The sequence below is a fragment of the Lutjanus erythropterus genome, chromosome 1 (assembly GCF_056507025.1).
Source record: "Lutjanus erythropterus isolate fLutEry1 chromosome 1, fLutEry1.hap2, whole genome shotgun sequence".
NCBI lineage: Eukaryota > Metazoa > Chordata > Actinopteri > Lutjaniformes > Lutjanidae > Lutjanus > Lutjanus erythropterus.
This window is the reverse complement of record NC_139317.1, coordinates 12,452,407-12,476,658: the sequence shown is the minus strand read 5'-3', so window position 1 is coordinate 12,476,658 and position 24,252 is coordinate 12,452,407. Positions and strand designations below refer to the sequence as shown.

The 24,252-nt window shown below is 38.9% G+C and overlaps 1 protein-coding gene across 1 annotated transcript in view; it reads left to right on the top strand.

Annotated features, from left to right (window-relative positions):
* smad3a (SMAD family member 3a) overlaps positions 1-18,775 on the top strand; it is a 40,124-nt gene extending 21,349 nt beyond the window's left edge. The window contains exons 2-8 of the mRNA XM_084745248.1: positions 7,028-7,221; positions 7,581-7,715; positions 9,226-9,351; positions 11,352-11,564; positions 11,737-11,874; positions 13,583-13,727; positions 18,010-18,775. Coding sequence (XP_084601374.1) covers positions 7,028-7,221; positions 7,581-7,715; positions 9,226-9,351; positions 11,352-11,564; positions 11,737-11,874; positions 13,583-13,727; positions 18,010-18,133 — 1,075 coding nt within the window. The 3' untranslated portion in view covers positions 18,134-18,775. The remainder of the gene's footprint in view (positions 1-7,027; positions 7,222-7,580; positions 7,716-9,225; positions 9,352-11,351; positions 11,565-11,736; positions 11,875-13,582; positions 13,728-18,009) is intronic.
* Positions 18,776-24,252: the final 5,477 nt, after the last annotated feature.

The following is a 24,252-nucleotide window of genomic DNA, read 5'->3' as shown; positions in this document are numbered from 1 at the left end:
CTTTTATAAAATAAAATAAATATAACAAAATAAAATAATTAACCATGTAATACCACAGTAGATATTGTCACAGTCTGTTATTATTCTGAGACATTTGAGTGTTGGATATTCTCACATCCACATTAATTAATAGATTGTTCACTTCACAATTAAGTCACTTTTGAAGTAAAAATGTCAAAAGAAATGCTGTTACCAGCTTATCCAATTTGAACATTTGTTCTCTTTCTCCGTTCTATATCATGAAACAAGACATTTGAAGACACGTGAGAATTTGTGTGCGCTTGACTAATCGACTAATTGACGATGTAATTGGTGGATTAATGAAAATATTGTTTGTTGCAGCCCTCACACCACAGGCCTCAAATGATTCACAGTTCAGTTCTGAAAGCTAAATCTGCACAAAAATAATCTAAAGTAAAAGAAAATAAAGGTCTTCCGTCGTTGTTTGTGTATGAGCTGCGGCTCTGTCTGTAAATAAAATCAGTCTGTGCTGATCCGTGTTGTTGACTAGTTTCTGGTGCTGCTGCAGAGAGGAGCCCAAGGTTGAAAACTGTTGGCCTGGATTCTTGGAAGCCTTCAGATCCCACCCATGTCCTTCAAATCTCCAGTCTGGAACACACACACACACACACAGTCGCACAGAGGAGCCCAGCAGGGAATTTGGGGTCATAGTTCTCCCCCCTCTGCTACATAGCTGAAGCACTCTGAGCTCCAAATCATTTTAAAGTGTTTTGCAGGATCTGAGGTTGGCTGTTGTTTAGACAGTGCTACTGGCTCTTCCTCTAAACAACAGGCTGAGGCTTGATGCTGCTGCAGGAGTGGTTTTACTGTCAGGGAGGTATTTCTCATGCAAGTCTCATTCAACGTGCCGTCATAAATCTCTTCAATGAAGTGAGTAATTCGGATTAAGAACTCTAAAGTGTGTGTCTGGACGCGTCTATGTGCACAATGTTTTGACTGTTGCTGTTTGTTTTTCTCTTCCTTTTTTCTGTATATTGACAGAGTTAAAGAAAACTCAGATAAAAGAGAGTAAACTGATATGGCTTGTGAATATAGAGTGTACATATCACTGTAACACTGAGAAAAGGTACCTGGGAAGTTTCTTACCAGTAGTAGCGTCTGGAGCGAGTGGTTTCCAGTTCTGTTTGTATTGCACTAAAGGTGTAACGGTTCACAGAAATCACAATTTGATTCATATCCCGGCTTAGGAGTCACGGTTCAGTGTGAGTTTGTTACAGCAGAAAAACAACAAAGAGATAAGAGATCAGGATACATTTGTTTGCATTTATTTTGAACAGACATTCATTAAAGTTTGAAAGAGATAAAATCCCGAGGCAACATTTTGCCTGCTGCCTACTTTGATACACTATTTACATTATAAAAATAAAGAACATTTAAAATATTTCTGTGTTACACTGTACAAACACTGAACAGTCTCTTTCCCAAACTGGAATAGTTCACAATATGCTATAAAACTAAAATAAAAGCATCTCTTATGCTTTAAGATTGCACTGTATGAAGCAGGACTGCATGACAATATTATCAAAATCGCAATATGGCCAAGTGCAATATCCAAGTTGCACAACCAGAACTAAATCTCAAATTTTTGAAAAAAGAAAAATGTGTGAGAAAACAGCGTTATAATGAAGTAATGTAGTGCTGCAGAGATTCCCTGGTGTAAAGATGAAAGAAAACATGTTTGTTTTGTACAGACCGCAAGTAATATCACATCATCACCATTATAATAGTTGTTTTTTCAGTAAAAATGAGAATCGTAATGCAAAAATGATCATTCCAACTAATCGTATTGATAATCGCAATTGTAATTTCAGTGAAAATAATCACAGTATGACTTTTTTTACCTTATTGTGCAGCCCTAGTATTAAACCATCCCAGTAAAACAGCATGTTTGATGTGTTTTTATTTACATACCATCTTTGTCTTATTCACAACTCTCTCTATGCTGGTGTTGTAGCAGAGTGGGAACACAAATTGTTCCCAAACAACTGATTAAAAGAATGAAGGCGAGTCTTCCAGCTCCAGCGTTTCAGTTGCACTTCCCATAGTGACTGACTGACTGACTCACATGCCAATCAGCTTGTTGTGCTAAACTGAACACATGTTGCTAATGCCATGCAGCTAAAAGTTTCCATCAGAACTTGAGCTCGTGAACTTTGTTTCCACATTACATGAACCAACCTATATGCCATGATATGATGGTTCAGGACAAATACACAAACCCTTACAGCCCAATATTGCACATAGCATGTCCACAAGTCTGTGAGCACATAGGCATGTGACACAGTTTCATGCCGTCAGTTTCACGCTGTTTCACTGTTCAACTCTTGGTGGCAGTAACATGCAAAGAATTGTACTAATCTGCTAGCCATAAAGGCAGTAAAAAAGATGGGCTGCTAGCAAGTAACTGCGTATTTAAACAATTCATAATAGAGCTGCAAAGATAAGTCAATCAATTAGTGAAACGACCAAAAATTAATAGGCAACTTTTTAATAATTTGTTTAAACTGTTTTTCCAGCAAAAAATTTTGCTTCTCAAATGTGAAGATTTGCTGCTTTTCCTTGTCTTACATAATAGTAAATTGAATATCTTTTCTGTGGGTTCTGGACTCCTGGTTAGACAAAATATGACACTTGAGTGTGTTACTCTGGGCCCTCAGAAATTGCAATGGACATGCAATATGTTCTTCATTTTTTAGGGTACTTTTTCATTGTTTTCTTGAAGCATTTGGCCTGGTTTATTACAGTTGTTCACCAGTAAATCCCTCTGAGACATTATACTAAATACTGGACTTGATTGGACACAGACTTGAAATAATGAATAATGACCAAATGGGGGCTATAACTAGTCTTTAACTTTCATTTTGTTTTCCCAGCATCAGTGTTCCCTGAGGATTGGTGATGTTGGCCGTTATTCCGCTTATATAAGGTCATATTCCTTGTGTCTGCTTGAGTGTAGATCCACTATTGTATTGCACACGTGCAGTTCAGATACTTAACTGATTAGTGTGACTCATGCCTTTACTGTAAACGTTTTCTGTATAAACACTGACTGGAATGGGCTTTACAAAAAGAAGGACACTAAATACCGTAGGACACCAAGTAGCCAGTCATGCCACTACAGTTCGCGCATGTCTGTTTCAGCCCACGCAGAGTCTAGCCCCACCAAACACCCACTCAGCAGCAGGGACCCAACACACATACCACTGACATCACATCAGCCCCGTCTGACCATTTAACACACCTACACTGAAAATGTTTATTTTTCTCCTTTTGCTTCTCCAAATAGCCACAATATCCCTGCAGTAAATACTACTTTTTTGGGGATTATACTGCGCTATTTTGTGGATAGGTTTGGATTGCACAGTTTGCAGAGTTTCCTTTTCACTTTTCCTCTTTGCAGCTTATGTCATGTGTTTCCCCTGTGTCATCATGAATTTTGGGCAATTTCCTATGATTCACTTTAGTAGCTGCCTTTCTAGCTGTGATTTAGTTACTTCAAAGCTACTGTCTTTATTTTTTATGTTTATTTTATCTTGTAAAGTAAGGTTACAATGCGAGTCAGTGAGTTAAATACATTTTTAAGTGAGTTTTGAGACAACTTACAGAGGTACTAGAGAGACCTCTGTTGCGTCAGTAGCATCAGTCACAAACACTGAAAAATTATGCAATCTGGTGAAGGGAAACAGCTTCAATAAATCATGACGATATATGACAAACACAGGAAAACTGCAATGAAAAAGAGGAACAGTGGTCACAAGAAGACCCTCACAAACACTGACCAAAAGACATTTGTCACAATGAACTTTTACAGAACTAGTATTTATTGCAGGGGGGTTTGTATTTGATTGTATGATAACCCAAGGTGCTCCTGTTTATTTGTCTACTCTGTGTGAATATCCAGATTGTGCTTGTGGGAGCAGCGAGATCTCTCAGTATTGTTAAATGTTTTCTGTCAACACTGAGATCAAAAAACAAGTAGTGGAGCTGAGCTCGGTTGTTTGTCCTTGATTTAAAAGCCTGAAGTCTGGAGTTCTTTGATCAGACACTTGTATGTCTGTGTCGCCTGCATTATCATGAGGCATCCTGCTACCCATATTATATTCTCAAGTTCTTATCCCTGATATAAGGATTTATTAATATTAGGATTATTATATTGCTCACTTCCCTTTTTGGTGTGTCAGCAATGAAAATCTACATGATGTTGCAATGGCTCACTCACTGACTTATTACTAAGGACAAGGCTTAATAGAAACAGTACAATACGCCCTATCAGTTTGTACAATGAGCAAGACACCATTTGTTTTATTATTGTGACAAGTATGAGAAAAGAAAACTGTCTTATGTGTTATTGATTGACCATAATAGCGTTTCATGGTTGAGGTTAGGTCTGCTGACAACTTTCAGTTCTCAGTGGTGGCTACTGGAGCGCTGAGATGTAAAACCCCAGGAAACGGCTGTTTGTTTGTTTTTATAAATTGTAAGAAAACTCTACTTGTTATCATATTACATAATTTCTTCTGCATTTGATTATTATTGGTTTCAGTAATAACTTCTTAATAACTTAGCTTCTTAAATGCGAGGACTTTTTGCTTATTAGTCATTAAAGTAAATGAAGGGTCTTTGGGTTTTGGGACTGTTGGATGGACAAAAGAATCAATTTGAAGACATCACTTGGACTCTGGAAAATTGTGATGAGGATTTTTCACAATATTCTGACCTTTTATACACTAAACAATTAATGGTGATAATAATGCTCAGATTGATAATGAAAATAATAGCCTAGTTAGTTCATAAATATATATATGATAAATAATAGTTGCAGTCCTGCTGTTTTCTTTTTCTGAACAAACTGTGAAGAATGATGACAACTTAATTGCAGCTTTTTAATCATTAGACACCTATAAAGGGACTCCTGACTTTCATAATATGGGGAAACTTATCATTATAAGGGTGCAGAGCAGGACTTACTCTGACAAGCTTTCGTCTCTTATCAGGATTTTGGATGCAGATGTTAGTTGTAAATCAGCTGGGCGTTAACACACCAGCACTCACTCGCAGGCTTTAAGGATGTGGTTTTCAGATCCGAAGCTTCACCAGCTTTCCTCCGGGGACACTTTGCATTTTCATCCGTCTGCATCTGTATGCTCGTTGTGTGTACATTAAGCACCCAGACACCCTTTACAAATTCAAGACACCCTCCCCCCTCCCTTCCGACACACGCATGCACACTCCAGCCCCTGTAAAAGTACAGAGGCAGTGAATGAAAGCCCTTGCCATGAAAAATTAAAACACTATTCTCTGCTAGCTGGATGCACAATGGCTGACCCAGATGGGGCACTACTGAGCTTTCAGTAGTCGGACTGTACACGGCCTTGTTTTTATTTGGAACAGACATTTGTCCTTCTAAAGGGCTTTAGCTCAGGCTTTTGACCCTTCCTCTGTGTTTGTGTGTGAAAGTGAGTGAGTGAGACAGAGAGACAGGAGGGACATATGTGGCCGCTGCCTCTTGCATAAGATGATAAGTGTGGGTTTTTTTCCCTCTTTCATGGGTCATTGTGCTTAGAGATTACAGGCTACATCCCCATTATGACAATCTGCAACGTCACACTACCGCTCATTACTCTCTGGCAGCCTACATCACCATCCTGTCAACAATATTGTATAGCAGATGAGTGCAGATGCTATGCAACACAATGAAATTCCTGTTATACATACTGTAATCTCATTGCAGGTTGTTTATTGTTAAACCTCATAGCCAGAGCGCACACAGCTGGGATCCTCATCAGTAAGAGGGAGGGTCAGAGCCCAGACTTAACAACAATAGTCAACACCACACCTACTGTTTCGTCGTGTGTGGTGAATTTTAACACGAGGACTGATTTAAAATCTTTATTCAGAAAATTCTTGAATTGTTCTAGACTGAGAAATTAAAGGCTGAAAAGACTAAAGCCACAGGCTGTGTAGGTACACAAGTCCAATGAAGAAGTGGCCACACATCATACAGATGTGAAAACTAAAAAAAAAACATAAAAGACATTTTTAAAAAGTGTCAAATATACATCTCTGAGTCATTTTAAAGTCTCTTAAACGAGACCAACAGGCTCGAATACATTAGCACAGCAACAGAAAATGTCTCACATTGTCCAAAAAATACATCATACATCATCATCATACATAAATATTAAACAAATGAAGGTACAGAATAACAAATTACCATCTGTACCTCTTGGACTGTGCAGAATATGGTTGTTTTGGGCCTGTATGTTTTTTTTATCTGCAGCCATGTTATCTCTGACCCATAATGCCACAGTTGTGCCCTTAACTCAACTCTAGCCATGTGACCGGTGACAGTCTACATCAAAATAAAACCTTACATAAAGAACACTACTTTTTCTTTTTTTCTTTTACCCAAACATTATTTTAAGATGGCGTACAGATGTGGCAAAGGCTGGAGACCATGCATGGTGTACACAGTGCACTTAAGTGACAAAATCATCATTTTAAAGATGAAAGTGTCCATAGGGATTTAGATTTTATAACAAGACAGAAGAACAATGTAAAAAACAAAGATTGTGACAAATGACACTGTTTGGCACCCAGTTTGATTTAGATAAGCAGGGAAAATCTTACCTTTTTACATCTTATATTTATCAGATTAATAATCATTTTTAATGAATTGAAACTCAAACATTCATGAATTTATGAAACATATAGAATGAACATCTCAATTAAATATATTTCTCAGTTAAAAACATCCATAAAATGAGACAAACAATATATGCCATTTATGCAGGCAATAACTGTAAAGAAAAAAGTTATAATTCATCTATACAGGAAGACTAAAACAATAGAATTAGATACTAATAAGGAATGTGAAGTATGTTGTTAGGTCTATAAAATGTCAGAAAATTCTGAAAAAGATGGACAAGACGTCGTCCTTATTGTTTTTTCAGATTACTGACAAACCTCTCTGCATCTTCCTCTCTTCCTCTCCTCCTGTCCACAGGTCTCTGGACGGCCGTCTGCAGGTGTCCCACAGAAAAGGTCTGCCACACGTCATCTATTGCCGTCTGTGGCGCTGGCCCGACCTTCAGTCCCACCATGAGCTGCGGGCGGTGGAGCTGTGCGAGTACGCCTTCCACACAAAGAAGGATGAAGTGTGTGTCAACCCGTACCACTACCAGAGAGTAGAAACGCCAGGTATGACAGCACGGACTGTCTTTATCTCTTCTTCAGACGTTATCCTGGTTTTAACACGAAAAAACAACTCTTCCCAAGTGTTCAGCTTTGATGTCAGGGCCGTTTTCTGTGGAACAGTCTGCCTTTTTTCCGAAGCACATTTTTATAGACTTGTTTTTATCTAGAGGGCTAATCCAACATGTGTCCTGTGATTTATTGCACATGACTTTGTCCTGTTTTATTGGTTTATTGCATAATTTTAGTGTTTTATTAAGTTGTGCTGTATTACATATTTATTTTATCAAGACATGAACCCAATCACTTTTGCTTTGTTCTAAGGAACTATTTGTTGTGTATGTGTCTTCATGTCCATCATACAGTTCTCCCACCAGTGTTGGTGCCCAGACACACAGAAATCCCCAGTGAGTTCCCACCTCTGGATGACTACAGCCATTCAATCCCCGAAAACACCAACTTCCCTGCAGGCATTGAGCCCCAGAGCAACTACATACCAGGTATCAGCATGCTTCCTAACATGACTAATGCCGTGTTTCCACTGCAATCCATCCGCTCACCTCGCTCTTTTTTGGTTTTCCATAGTCAAACGTTGTGGACAGTACCTGATCTCTGGTCCTTTTTTTACTGAATAGTAACACTAAATACTTAATGGTGGGGTGAAAACACTGCCGACCACTGATTGCCAGAGAATCGTCACTAGATTTGTCACTTACGAGACACAGAGTAACCACAGTCATCTCATCTCTGCTGTACGATTTCCCAAACTCTCCTTTTTTTCTGCATTTTTTTTGTCTTTTTGTAGTCAGCCTTTTCTGAAGTTTGAATCAAGAACACAATCCCTTCAGTGTTCCTCTGTTTGTGTGTTTGTGGCGTGGTGGGAATCAGATGCATCTTACACCAAGATTTGTATGATAATCTTTTAGACCAAGTCTCATCATGCACAGTATCCCAGAGTCTCTTTTCAGTCCCTTTGTCACTCAGAGTTACTCAAAGAACTTTAGACAGTTGGGATCACTGATTTTGGGTTACTCACATCAGGGCTCTTGTTAGTTACCCGCTCTCTTGTTCATGAGTTGAAGTTGAGTTGACAAGCCTCTGTCTCTGAATCTGTATCATACACATTAGCCAAACTGCCATCAATGTATTTTCCTGAACATTATGAAGTATTGCATTTGAAATGATTGATAGAAATGGCAACATTTGAAAAAAAACTTTTGAAAAAGAGTAAATGCACTTAATGGGAGACATCTGACATAGCGAACATTTTGTCTGATTAGCTGTTTCCACTTCAACATTCTTCTCATCGCTCCCATGGCTCTATAATACATCCAAGATTGCTCCACAGCTCTGTTGTAACCTTCCTCACATTAATACATGAAATGAACAGATCCATCCTGTTTTCCAACTTGCTTTTCACTGTTTAAGTCTCAACTGCTGCTCATGTAATTACTTGATCTTGTTTTCCTTCTCCAATGGTGTAATCATTTTCCAACTGAAGAATTGTTGCCGCCTTCTGCTTATCTCGATCAACCTACCTCAAAAAAATCACATGCTGATAGTGGATGGAAACAAGCAGTTATGTGGATTTTCTTTGGTTCAAATTTGAAAGCATTTGGACGGAAACACAGCTATTGTCTTAATATTTTAGCCGAGATTTTGACAGATTGTGACTGTGAAGGATGTTGTTGCTGTGCAGGGTTAGAAATAGTAGTGCCTCAATAATTGCTATCCAACAAGGCTCCAACATACTCCTCCAAACATGGGTAAAACACAGACTGGACAGTAATCAGTTTTTTTATGAAACATGATCACATGTTATCTCCTGTTATTTAATTCTTTGTAGATTGCCAGTGTTTCTTCTTGTCCTTCTTGTCTTCATTTGTTGTGTTTTAATCAGCCAGCTGCTGCACTTATACAGCTGAAATTTCCACCATCTACATCAGGAAACTTTGCCACAAATCTGATGCATTGTTGTCTGTGTGTGTGTGTGTTTTTTGTGCAACTTAGAAACGCCACCACCCGGCTACCTCAGTGAGGATGGAGAGACCAGTGATCACCAGATGACCCACAGCATGGACACAAGCTCCCCAAACCTGTCACCCAACCCCGTTTCACCCACACACAGCAACTTAGGTAAGGACTGTGTGTGTGTGGAGGGGAAGTGTGTGTTTGTGTACTTTTCTGTCTGTCTGCCTTCTCTCACAGACAAATGTTTCAATAGTGTATCTCCCCAGTGGGAATTCTCTCTTTGATTTAAGTCCATTTGTGTAAGAGGAAACCAGGTGATGAAAGAAGTCTTTGTTTGAGTCGTCAAACAGGCCAAGACACCATTCAGCCCACACGAACATCAATGACAATATCCCACGTTTATTCTATCAGGATGGAAAAACGCCAGGGGGCTTGGCCGGAAAGCTACTGGTGAAATAACAAAATCACACTAGTTTCATTTGGCAGTGCCGTCCTGCTCTGTTCTGCACTTCAAAGCCAAGGACAGAGTGGCCGTGTTGAGGGGAAAAAAGAGCAAATTACCAGAACCAGTTGAAGTTACTGAAAATTATCATGGATAAGCCTGTAATTTGACCGTTTTGGCTCAAGCGTCCCACCAGTGAGGGTTGAGTTTCCACATTTTGTCTGGTAAAAGCTTCTGGGAAACAGCGTATGGCTTTGACATTTTGTGACGCAAGCTCGGTCTAATATTTACTTTGGTCGAGTTTTTCTTCCCCCTCTACGTCCACATCCTCAGCCCCTTTTTCTCCCCACATTTCAACCATTTTGCGTCTTCCTTGCCTCCATTGCTCTTCATCTGTATTTTCTCTCGCCCATGTATTCTGTTTTCTCTGATTTGCACCCACTTATCCTGTTAACCATGACTCATGTCTTCTGTTACCCATCTGTCTCTTTACTCCTGTATTATTTCAAGCATTAAATTTCTTATCGATCTGCACATTTCAGCCTGTCCACAGCCACCATGCTAGCCACAGTGTTGTACTTGATTCTTAAGTCTCTCTCTGTTTTCCATCTTGTCTTGATGTAACGCTGTAGCAAATGTCACTTTTTACATTAGAAGCTTCTGTTGAAGTTTTCAGATGGAGTCGGTCCTCATCTAAAAAAATAACCTCAATCAAAATCCTCAGGTTGAATAAATATGTGAAATAAGTTAGTCTTTTTTTGTTAAATCAACTAATGAACATAACTCATCAGTTCTGTCAACATAAATGTAATTTATTGTGCTGTTAGTTAGCAGGTGGGTGCTTCCCTTTGTGTGTGGCAAGAGTGACAATAAACAGCTTTTTGACCACAGTGAACATGTTGCTTTTGTATGAGTTGAAACACAGTATTTTATTAGACTGAAAACACGCTGTGAATCTTTTCTTTTAAATACATTTTGACTTTTGGACTGTAAAACACTCCACAGTTCTTGGAAATGTTTGAGTCACACAGGTTGGAAACAACAACAGATAACACTGAAGGAAAATTATATATCACGAGTATAGTGACCAAAATTATCACAGTTATCAGTATTATCGTGGAATTAAAATGTGCTGAAAATGTTCAAAAAATACTGATAAACACACTGAAATCATTTCACCAAGTTTAGAGATTGAAAACCTGTCAAAAATTTGAACTCTGCAGTGTCAATGTGAATTAAAACACACGTTGCATGCTGTGCCTGAGTATGGGAGACTGCTGCTAATTTTGGTTGATGCTGGACAGTATTTACTGTGAGTTTTTGAAAGGGCTGTAATTAAACACAGTTGTCATGATTTACAATTTACAACAGTAATACTTGTCAGGAATTTTATTGCGGTTAATCTTGAACAAGATTTAATTTCCATTTCATTCCTAAATCCTTTGCAGACACCACTGGAATCTAATTCTACAAACAGTTCAATGCTAATAATATTTGCATAACTTAATCTTTATCTGCAACTGTGTAGAAATACCGGATTTAAAGAGAATGAGCAAACATGCAAAAACAACCAAATAAACTGTGCAACATCCAAATGTTGATTTAGAAAAGAAAGAAGAACAAATGTCAGCATTATGAACAAAGCTTTGAAGCCTTAAATTATTATGTTCAGCCCTAGTTTGATCAAAGCAAACTGTAACTGTTCTCCGTCTCTCTGTGCTAGACCTTCAGCCAGTGACATACTGCGAGCCAGCCTTCTGGTGCTCTATTTCCTACTACGAGTTGAACCAGCGAGTAGGGGAGACTTTCCACGCCTCACAGCCCTCGCTGACAGTGGACGGCTTCACGGACCCCTCCAACTCAGAGCGTTTCTGCCTGGGCCTGTTGTCCAACGTCAACCGCAATGCAGCTGTGGAGCTAACACGCAGACATATTGGTATGACTCCAGCTGTATCTGCTGCGCACATGTGATAATTCATTTGGAATCAAATTATGCTCCTTCTTTATACCAATTCCAGGACATTCCTTTACATTTGTAATTGCTGCTCATGTCTCATTGCATTAGTTTTATCTAAGACGTTTGTTGTTCTGCCTATGTTTTCTTCAAGGTCGCGGAGTGCGGCTGTATTACATCGGAGGAGAAGTGTTTGCTGAGTGTCTCAGCGACAGCGCCATCTTTGTCCAGAGCCCCAACTGTAACCAACGCTACGGCTGGCACCCCGCCACAGTCTGCAAGATCCCTCCAGGTGAGAGTCAAGCTGACAGAGACATAGGGAGACAGTTGGAGAAAGAGAGACATACAAAGAATGGGACAAATGAGGAGAAATGGAGAGACAAGGAGCAAGGGAGGTATATGGAAAGAAAAATCAAAAGGCAAAACTGGAGATGAAGAAAAGCTGTGGCTCAGGAGGTAGAGTCAGTCATCCACTAATCACAGGGTTGGGGGTTTGACCTCCAGTTCCTTTAGTCCACATGCTGAAGTGTCCTTGAGCAACACAATGAACCCAACATTTCTCCCAAGTCTTGTGAATAAAAACTCAACATAAATGCAGTCCACTGACCAAAAAGCATCGGCCGACCTGAGGGACTGCAGATGAAAACTGGCTTGTAGCTAACTCTGGCCAGAGCTAAGAAGCTGCCCATTGTGCTTGACAAATAAATAATAAAATAATGCCTGTATGTACCTTTTCCCACGTCCAGTATGAAGTTGAGCTGTCTGTATCTTTCACAGCTGACTGTTCCTTTGAGGCAGGAATATACAGCTGCAGAAGTGGATGTCACTGACAAACACACATTTCCCCCAGATGTGTGTTTGTCAGCTACTCTCTGCTGCCAAAATTCCCCACTCTCAGTGTCAGTGGCAAAACTGACGACACTGGAGGACCACATTATTTGGCCAAGTTGTGATTAATCTAAGTTAAGTTAATTCTTTAAAATGGATGATTCAGAACAGATTGAAGATTTTCCTCTCAACAGTGGTCTGTTTACGATTACCACATGATTTGTAAGTGTTAGGAGCGTTACAGGTTTTTCCTGAACACAACACATCTATAAGTCTTAGTAGAGGTTTGTTGTCAGAAGCAAGATGTTTACACAAGCAGCGTTGCACATTGTTGTCTGAGTCACTAGCCCCCTGTTAGACATGCACGTCTTTACGCAAATATGAAATGTTACTTTCACATCTGAATAAGAGCCCAATTCGCCTTTTCATAACACGTGGATTAATCAATTACGTGATCGTAAAAAAAATAAACTGCCAACATTTTGTGATCAACAGATCATTTCAGTCATTTTTGAAGCAAAAGCTTGAAACATTTGCTGGTTCCAGCTTATTAAATGTGAAGATTTGCTGCTTTACTTTGACATTTATGATAGAAAATGAAGAGTCTTTGGGGTTTAGAGTTGTCTTTGGGGTTTGGACAGTTCAAAGATGTCACTTTTGGCTCTGAGAAATTCTAATGAGCATTTTTCACTTTTTTTTTTGACATGTTAAAGGCTGGTTTCCTTTTTGGCTTACAAGGATCTTGCAGGTGTTGGAAATCCTTGAAAACACTTAAATTTTAATGTAATGTTTTCAAGGTTTTAAAAGTGCATGGATTTTGGATAAAATGGTAATTGCATTGCTTTTGAAATAAATCGCTCTCTGACTGAATAGTTCCATTTTTGGATCAAGAAATAATTAAGTCAGAGAAAACATAACTGCTTTAGTCTTTTGCACAAATAAGGACTCCACTTTAGGCTATATACCAAAGCTATTACGTGCTGGAAAAGCTACAAAATGGACCTAGAAAATTCCTGAAGAAAATTCCAGAGGGCTTATTTGAAGCCTCTGCGTAATAGGGTTAAAATTTCACCAAGTCATTGAGAGCACATCAACAAACTAATTGATTGAAAAAAGCTGTCCCCAGTCTTATGTAGTCTTATATTTGGTTGTGTCTTGTTTGTTCCCTGCAGGATGTAACCTGAAGATCTTCAACAACCAGGAGTTTGCTGCCCTGCTGGCTCAGTCAGTCAACCAGGGCTTTGAGGCCGTGTACCAGCTCACCAGGATGTGCACCATCCGCATGAGCTTCGTCAAGGGCTGGGGAGCCGAGTACAGGTATGATATCAGCTATCAGTTAATTTCCCAAACAGTAAACCCAGACCACCGCAGAGTCGAACTGCTATACAGATGATAAAATTCTCAACCAACTTGTCAGCAACATTAGAAGTGCCATTGTGCAAAGATGGAGTCCTAAGCGAGTCCTTATGTAAACACAGACAATAGAAACAAACAGAACGTGAATCACATCCCACAATCCCTCCGCCCCCGCTCCCAGGCATCTGCTCACCCTCTGGTGGATCCGGTGTGTGACGTCGCCGAGCCTTCATCAATAGAAACAGGCCCCAGTTGGCACGCCAGACTATTTTTAAACAAACACACATGTGCTGTGTCAAAAAGAAATGTCAGACTTTCCCTCTTCCGTCCCCTCCCTGTTTTCCACACAGTCTGACTCACTGATAGTAAGACAGGAGGAGAAGGAACAAAAGGAGAGCAGATGATTGGCTGAAAGCTGGCTCTGCACAGGAGGGTTTCCTCAAGGGGGAAACCTTTGTGCCGTGCCGACTGCTCGCCAGTCCTGTCCAGACCAAATGCTGACATGTGGAGACACTTAAAAACAGGATTCAGGTTACTGGACCAGCCAGGCCCTGCTCCCTCTCCACCTCCACCCACACCTCACTCTCTCTCGTCTGTCTTTTCCCACGCTGACGGTTAGCTGTTTTTTAACTAGTTTACCTGTCCTTTTTTAATTCACTAAAAGTAGACAATAAAATATCAACAGATACATGTAAAGCTGAATGAAAGATCAAGGAAATATTATAATTGTTGCACCTAATTTATTCAGACAGAAGCTTATTTCCAGTACTCATGAAACAAACCGTGTAAACCAGAGGGAAATCATGCAGCTGGCAAGTGTCTCTGCTCATCTGGCTTGCCAAGACATAAATTAGATGGATGACAACATACAGGATACGTTTTGCCTGCTGTTATTGTTGGCACTGACTGAGAGAAGATGGTGTGAGTTGTTTCATTTACTTAACTCATTCGAGCCTCAAAACTTTCAAGGTACAAAGTACAATTATTTATCATTTTTAAAACCACAGGGTTCGGGGTCACCACACAGTATGGAAAAGTATTGAAAATTTGATTTTAATCATTTCCAGGTCTGGATAAGTGTGAAAAAAAAGAAAAGAGAGTGGAATGGAAAAATGTTTGGTTTCCAGGCTATTGCCTCCTTTTCTGTTTTCTAACATATAAAATTCTGAATTTCTAAAAAATAAGCTGATCATACAAGCAGAATGTTTAGTTGGAGAGATGCATACATATAGTGTTACAAATACCAAGCTTGTCTGAACATGTGTAATTTATTCAGTGTGTGTAGTTGTAGTTAGAAAAGTAAATGGACTGACTTTGCTGCATAAGGCAACCTTACCTTTACGGCTGTGTTCATTGTCATTTCCATGGACACAGTAGATAAACAAGGCTACACAGACGCCATGAAAATAGAGAGGTGAAGTCACGCCCCTACTAGCGTGCAGCACGGGACCTTATTTCAGAAAACATATGATTGGTCGTCAATGGAGAGAGGAAAATAATGTTTTGTTCACAAATTGCAAACATGATGTCTGTCAATTTAAAAGATGATTTTACAAGTCAAGAAGGCTGCAGTGTGTGGTAGGTTTGTTGTAGTTTCACTGTCAGAATATAACATATATATTAACAGATGGATTTAAAACCATTTATTAACATGATGAAGTTCTAGCTATTTGTATTCTGATGTCACATACGGTCGGAAAAATTTACAGAGAAGTCTGGAAACTTGAGTCTGGAAAAGCCTGGAATTTTGAAATGGAAAATGTGTAGGAACCCTGAGAATTCCAGTCCCAATGTTGGTACTCACAAAGACAAATGTTACGTTATATACAGTAGGTTGGTTGAGTAAATAATAAATCATAGAAATAAAAACAAAATGAACAATTTTACATGGTGGAGTGCACAGCCTGAGGGAAGAAGCTGCTCTGTAGTCTGAACCAAATGAAAGCTTCAGTCTTTCCTTTTCCCTTAAACCTGCTGCCGAGCCTGGTGTCAGACTTGATTTGTTGGGGAAAAAGCAACAACACAAAGAAGTCAGTGACAGGGCACAGAGGCAGAAATGACAGGGTTATCACTGGGTGAGGCTCACTGAAACCAGAATCTTTTTCTAAATCTAACCCCTGTCTTTTTTATAGCACATACAGCACAATCTGTATTTTGTGATACAGTGTCGGTGGTGTTTTCTGCAGCTGATGTTGGTCTTTCAACAGGCACTTTAGGCTTGAGAGCCGTCACTTAACTCCTCTTACACTCATACATTATATTATTTTGAGCACTTTTCTCCTCTATGGGAAAAGCAGTGAGGGTTTTTATATGACGGCTGTAATCAGAGAAGATAGGATATGGAGATCAAGAGGTTGAAAGGCTGGAAATGTTTTTTTTTTTTTTTTATAGTGCCTCTTCTGAAGGTTTTCTTTTTGATGGAAAAACAACATTTTTTAAAAGAACGTGCAAGAGGAGAAACATTAGCATCACTGTGTACATGCTGAGGTTTTTCAAGTGTTTGTAGAGCAAAGGCAGCACATGTTTATGAAACTAAACTTCCCATTTTCAGTTGCATTATGATACCAGCAGTAGAAAATGCCTTTTTCTCTTAAGCATTATTTGAATTCTCGAGAGAGCAAGTTGCGACTCAGGTCATGACATTTAATCTGATTTAATCTGATTCAGGTGAACTCATCACTATGTAGATGAGGCACTGATAAGATAACCTGCTACAAAACAAAACTATAGAAGACATGAAATATAGATCAGATCGAGATTCCAATCTCAAGTGAAAAAATGAAAACATGAATAGAAAAGAGGGTTTGTTTTTCAGTTCACCTCACACACTAAGTTTGTTTGAGATGAAAGTTTCTTAAATTATGTCTTAACTGGAATTAAGATGTGTTAAAATCTCACTCAAACCAGTGTTATTTTTACAGTATAGTAGTAGTGATAACTGATATGTGAAACTTAACACTTACTATCTTTAGCATGTTGATCAATCTTTTTTTATTTACGACATAAGATTAGCAACTCTGGGTCATTCACTTCTCAAGGGTTGTCACAATTCTCCAAATTCACCATTCAATTTTAATTTTGATTTTAAGGTCACAATTCAATTAGTTTTTCAATTTAAACTCGATCTGTAAAGCTTATTGGTTTTATGATCCAGACAACTGTCACTTACATTTTAAAAGGGGTGTCATGATTCTACAAATCCACAATTTGATATGAGTTTCAGTTTTAAGGTCAAAATTCTTTTTTTTTTGTTTGTTTGTTTGTTTTTTGTTTGTTTGTTTGCATTTTGTGCCATTATTAGACTACTGAGTTTTGATTTATAAAGATCAACAGATCTTGTCAGGGTCTTATGGCCTGACAACCATCGTTTACATTGTCAGATTCTTCTCTAAAAAGATCTATAGTCTATACGGTATCCAGTGTGAGTGTTGAACGCTGTATCGTCTTTGAAATGTTGGGGTTTTTTTGTTTTGAGACACACCGGCTGCCACAAGTAGGCGGGGGCAGAGAGGAAGAACAAATACACGGAGAGTCACAGATTCTGTCTTTTTTATTTGATTATTAAAACTGAAAGCTCATTTTGACCAATATTCGATTTTAACCTGAAATGATGACACTCCTAGAGAAAAGACACTGGCTCAGACTAGCTGATAAAAAATGTTACCTTGATAAAAAAAAAAACCAAACACTTAACTTTCAGCGTTACCTTTGATGAAACATGAATTTCGGGATGACTCGTCTGCAAATGTCACTTCAGGTTCATTGTGTTTTTACCGGTGATCGTCGCTGTCCTTGACATCGGATGTGAAAATGTGTCTGTTTTTTTCCAAGCGTTGACATTTCTGAACAGTTTATGAGACATGGAGAAAATGTATACTAGGTGACTTCCCAGGTGCTCTTCAGCTGTGCATCTAACCTCCCTCCCACCACATTTTCATCTCATTTCGTTTTACTCTAAAGTGCCAGCAGACTTTGTTTTGTTTTTTGTCATTATAAATAAGTTGTTATTTAGTTATTGTCTTGTTGTCATCAATGAAAAAGTGTCACAGAAACTATGAAAATTAATCATTAACAGCTCAGAAAGATTTTTTTGTGCTTTTTGTTTCATCTTGTGTCTGCCCTACATGGGGGCTAAAATGAAAGTAGAGGTGTTTGACTTTGCTGAAACTTGACTTTGCAAGTCTCTGCTTTTTTTCCTCTGTGCACTCAACATCTGTCTCTGCCCTCCTCGTGTGTCTCTCAGGCGACAGACGGTGACCAGCACCCCCTGCTGGATCGAGCTGCACCTGAACGGCCCCCTGCAGTGGCTCGACAAGGTGCTCACACAAATGGGCTCCCCGAGCATCCGCTGCTCCAGCGTCTCTTAGGGAAAACCCTTCATCCACCCACGTCTCCTGTCAGTGACTAAAAACACACACAGACTCCATGCAGACAAGAACGGCTACGCAAGTACGGAAAGATGATGATGAGCCAACCACCCCCCCCCCCCCCCCTCGTTCAGCCAATCCTCAATCTGTAACTTAGTCCCTCCTCCCCACCAGCTGTCGTAGCACTTTGTATATACATGTTGTTTGTGGCAAAAGAGGGCAAGTGCAGTAAAACAGAACCATGTTAGTATGATCTCCACATTTTGTCCAATTTGACGGAAATTTTTTAATCTTTGGCATCTGAGGGTGCCAGGAAGGCTGTAGCAACGGGAGGAGGTTTTTATTGATTCAGAGATTCTTATTTTCTTTCCTTATTTTTCATGATTTTTACAGTTTTGTACAGATTTTAAAGTGAACAGTGGTTTTAAAAATTGAATTAGACTTTTTAAGCATTAATAACAATTTTGTAAAGCATGTGTAAGATCATGTTAAATGCATTTCACTTGACTTTGTCTCTGTATTTGGGCATTTGATAGGTTATGAAGACATTTACAAATGTGACCCAGTGTAATATCATGGAAATGTTCAGCCACCATTTGTACACACTGTGTGAAGGAATATACTGTATGCCTATATCACAAATATTTGTTTAGGTTTTCATACTGTCATTTTATGCAGCCGGTGTTACTCTGACAAGACAAATGTACATTTCAGACAGAAACGGGTGATAAAGCAAAGAAATAGTCACATTTCAGATAAAACCTTTTCCCACACACTTTGATTTGAAGCGTGGTCCAGATGACACAGCAGCTTTCAGGATACAGTAGAGCAGACAGGAGGTACAAACCTGTACATGAGTACTTAAAGATAGTGGCACTCATCAAATGTCATGAGGACGATGATGCACTTTTGTAAAAAGTTAATATTCTAGTAAAGCGATGTTGGCAAAGTACATTCAGCGGCAGTTGTAGTTCACAGCTGCTGTAGTTCTTGTCAGAGGGTTTTATGAAAATATATCCTGCGTTAATTTCAGGAAGCTTTGCCAATTTGCAAAATACTTTTGCAGCATTGTATTGTGTAGTAGGTGTGTAGTATATAATAGGCATTTACACAGAACTTGAAAAAATTTCACATACTGTACTATTCTGCAAACATTAATTAAAGGGATAGTTTGGATTATTTGAAGTGGGTTGTATGAGGCTCTTCAATAGTCAGTGTATTAGCTACAGTAGATGGCAGTCAGCACGCCCCCAGTTTGGAGAAGCAGCAGGTGCACCAGTATAGGAAGCTAGACAGTCTACTCCTGTGGACAGGATCAGTAACATATTTTAGTGACCTAAAAAAAGGCTTACCTAAAAAAAAAATCAATATCAGTCTAAGTGTACGCTGTATTAAGAGTATTTTACGTCAGACAGCCTTTTCCTACAGAATACTGTTGTTATATAAGTCAAATGTTGGTATTTCCAAACAAACCAGACTCTATTGACAAAATTAGTCATTTTACCCCACAGAACACAGAGGAGTTGTGGGTCTGTCACTACCTCAGTCGGTTAGTTTGTTTGTGTTATTGTGTGACTTCAGTGTTTTAAAAGGTCAGTTCATATTCACAACAGCACAAACAAACTAACTGATCAAGGCAGCAGTAGAGCAGCAAGTGCTGTGTTCTGTCAGGTAAAATGACTGTTTTTGCCAATGAAGTCCGGTTTGTTAAGAGAGAGCGATATTTGACTAACATAACGGCATTTTTCTGTCAGAAAAGGCTTTCTGGTAGCAAGGTAAAGTGGTGAAAATCCAAATATAGCCTATATATTGCAGTAAATGGCATATCTTCTGTGTTGGTACTCCTCTCTGCTTCTCTAAACAGGAGGCATATCAACCACCATCTACTGTAGATAACACACTGACTATTGGTAAATATCTCATATAACCTTGCTTCAAAAAATCTGAACTGTCCCTTTAAATTACAGATTGAACACACAAACTGTAGTTGTAATATTTGTGTGTGATATTCTGCAGACAGCTGTGTAAAGAGCAGGAAGATGCCTTTGCTTTTGTAATTTTCTCTCTCAGCAGTCCATAACATTGGTCTTATTTTTAGCCATCAGTAATATCGACTTTTTGCACACTCAGGACCGTAAAAAAAAAAAAAAAAAAGAACAGCTGAATTACACCAGTGAAAAGGACAGACGCATGACTCTCGAGACTTCAAAGTATTTTGCTAGCAATTATTTTTTGTAGGACAATAAGGTGATAAGGTGGTGATGACTTTTTGTCCACTCCAACTGTTTTTGCATGATGTGACAGAAAATACTGCACGCAGGTCCTAACGGGGAATACTAACCTTGTATTTTTTTTTTTTTACCTGTGAAGATGAGGCAGTTTTAGGACAAAGCACAGCTTTTACAAAGGGAAATGTTTAGATAGATAGAAGCTTGTAAATAACTGTAGCTTCTCGAAATCTGATGTCCCTATTTTTTTAGGTCTATGTACATATAGTACATACATGTGTTATAATCTGATCATTAACCTTTATAATGTTGATGGTTTTGTAAACAGGCGAGCAAAAAAGGAAGCTAAAAAATGAAAAAAAAAAAAGAGTAAATGTTGGGAAAAGCTATTGCTGAAATAGAAAAGCATAGTCTTAGCTTTGGTCCTGTTTCCTTTCAGCCTCCCACTGTGGTGGAAGTGGATCGATTTCCTTCTGGTTCTATAACACTAGACAAAGACACAGTGGGTGAACGTGGACAATATCTGGATTCTTTTTACAGTACTTATTTACATTAACCAGCTTTTGATGTTAATGCCAGCCCGGAGGTGCTAATTTTTAACGTTTTAGGGACTCGAGAGAACCACAAAAGCCATAAGATTTCACTCTTAAAGCTGGTAGAGTTTGATCTCTGTTAAATGATGAAAGAAACTGTAGTGTGGGGTTGTTTCAGAGACAGTAGCATCTACCAATCTGAGACAGCGCAGCTCTATGTAGAGCTTCCAGCAGTCCCCATAATGGGCTCTTTAATCCCACGGTCAATGTAATTACCCGGTAGGGAATATTTTGCAAGCAAATTTGTAATTTTTTTATATGCTCTTCTTCAAGTTATAACGCTTGTGCTTTTTCCCCTTGTTTAAATTGTTCTCTGTAATCGTTATTAGTTGTGATTTATGTTTTTGTGCTCTCAATTTGTCTTTCTAGATGTCCTGTATAAAATTAGACCCTTTATTTTTCTCTGCCTATAAAAAGTTGATGTGATGCTTTATATTTTTGTTTATTATTGTTGGTCTATAAATAAAAATATATATCTTGTGGTGAAACTGGGGCGGATTTGAAAGGGAAAATGAAACATATTGAAGGGTTAGTTTGGATCACTTGAAATGGGATTGTATGTATTACATTGACTATCACGTCATCCTGGGCTTTGCATTGCCCTTGATGATTGTGATTTTGGTGAAAAAATAATGTATTGATCACACTGACAGTAATTACAAAACAAAATCAACATTGAACCAATAACAAATGCAAACTGTGCAGCCTCTTCAGAATCTATCAGAGCAGACTCAGCTAGTGTGTTGCAATTTGATGTGTGGGCTGATGTGGCGTCTCAATCCTCTCATTAAAAAAAAAAATCCTCTAGAAGTGATCGGTTTCTGTTAACGTTACTTTCATCTAATAAGGGGAAGCCCAAGTTCAGCGATGTCTGGTATGAGAACAGCACATTTAGTTCTTGACTGAAAATAAGAATTTGAAGCACGCTGAACCTTGTGCAAGAAAACGCTCGGAAAGGGGGTATAAAGGCATTAGAGTCACATGTCAGTCAGAAAAACACGCCGTCGGCTGTAAAAATCCACAATCAAATACCTGCTATCACTTAGTATTGTTCTGTATTCATATGGGGAGCTTCACCAAAGTCTGGCCTCAGTGCAACCTACTCTGCATGAAAAGCTATGCGGTATTCGATTTTCTTTCATACTTTTGTGTTAGTATGGATAAAAAATAAATTCTTAAATAGTCTCAAAAAGTCTTAAATTTAACTTGTTGAAACCTGCAGAAACCCTCATCGCTCTCTGCGCACCAATGAAACTCCACTGGCGAAAACTGCAATTTTACCTCGCAGAACAAGTGAGCTGCTGATCTACTGCTGCTTCCATCAGTTTTCTGTTATTGTATCACCGAAACTGCACAATAACGCATTTAAACTAACCAATCGAGTCGGCGGCAGACCAGCAGCTCCTGTGTTCTGCGAGAGAAAATTATAGATTTTGTCAAAGGAGTCTGGTTGGTTTGGAGAGAGTGACACTTGGCTGATATAACTACATTTTCTCATCAGAAAAGTCTGTCTACAAGGTATAGCAGCGGAAATATTCTAAATACAGTGTACAGTTAAACTGATAGTGATTTTTTTGTTAGATGGCTAAAATTCATTTTGTTGCTGACTCTGTCCACAGTACTTCATTGTTTAGCTTCCTACACCAGTACTCCTCGTGTTTCTCCAAAGTGGGGCGTGCTGGCAGCCATCTACTGTAGGTAATACACTGACTATGGATGCTGTAACTACCTCATGCAACTCGACCTCAAATAATCCAAACTATCCCTTTAAATACAAAACATTATCTGTATTTCAGATACTATAAAGGTTATTCTTGTATTCAGGCAGATTAATTGACTAAATATGGAGGAATTCAACATTAGAAATCAGAATTACCTTGCTTAATTTTGTGCTTAAAAAGTTTTGCTAGCATAAAATGTACATAAAGATGGTTATTACAGGCCTCCTGGAGACATTTCAGGTTTTAGACTCATGTTTTTTTCTGTAGTTTGGGGATTTCCTAGTCTGTTGGATAATTTGGAGCTGCCCTCAGAAGCAGACAGTTCCAGTAATTACAGGCCCAAAGCAGACACTCTCTTGTGTCTTCACTTACTATGTTACAGGCTAATGCAAACCATAACCGCTTTTGCTGTCACAGAGGCACGACACGGCCGTGAATATGAATGCAGGCTTTGTTCTGATGCCCTTAAGGTTTAAGAGGGCTGAACAAACCTGCTAGGCACTTCTGAAACCACTTCACTGTGGTGACAAATAGTTTGGGTGCCTGAGAAAATCAATTGTTGAAGTGAGAGGATGGCAGGAACGAAGCCAAAGGCTGTTTCACTCTGCTGGTTCACTCTTTGAAATATCTGGATTCAGTCAGTGCAGTAGCAAGAGTCTTCAACATCATTTTTTATAACTTTTTTTTTGTATTATATGACACAGTTGTCAGGCTGAATGTCTCCATTGTGTGTCTGCATCAAAGGACAGTGAGCTTTACATTACGTCTCCACCACAGACTTCTGTTGTCAAAGCTGAGCCTCACTCCAGACAACACAGGCATTGAATAATTAAATTTCAGGGTTTGCAGGAGAGTCAAACGCAGGACAAATATGAATCATTGATTCAGACTGTACAGCATGTGCATGTACATGCATTAAATCTGGAGCTGCTCCAATGTTAATGGATAGGAAGCAGACTTGTTACTCAGAGCATTAAGACGGAAGGTATGTGGCATATACAGTCAGTAACATACAAACTATTTAATACTGATTTTAAACACAGTTTCAAGCATTTATTTGAATTAGTTTTAAACAGTCTGACTTATAACTTAGTTAGATTATGAGTTGTATGTAGGCTATAGGAGTATACGGTATTAATAAGGTACACAATTCAGTAAACATAGAATTTAATGTACTTTCAAATTAAAAAGTCATGTTCCTCTGAAGCATACCTCAAGATAGCAAAATACAAAACAAATTTCAAGTTGATGCACTAAACAGGATGGATACTGACTGTGTTTTGGGACCATGAATCACAATTATGCAGTAGATGATATCAGATAGCAGAGCGTGTGCTTTTTGAGGAAGTGGGGAGTGGTCCTGTCTGAGTGAAAACCATTTATAAATCATGGTCTGATATGATTTGCTCCACACAGACAAGAGGCACAGACACAAGCCATGTTAAAATGAGTGAAGAGCAGGAGGGCGGGGCACATGTTCAGCTCAGGTTGAGTATTTTATCCATAATCATTTTAACTTTTATATATCTTCACTCATAATATTAAAACCCTCATAAGTGTTCTATGTTATCCTTGCA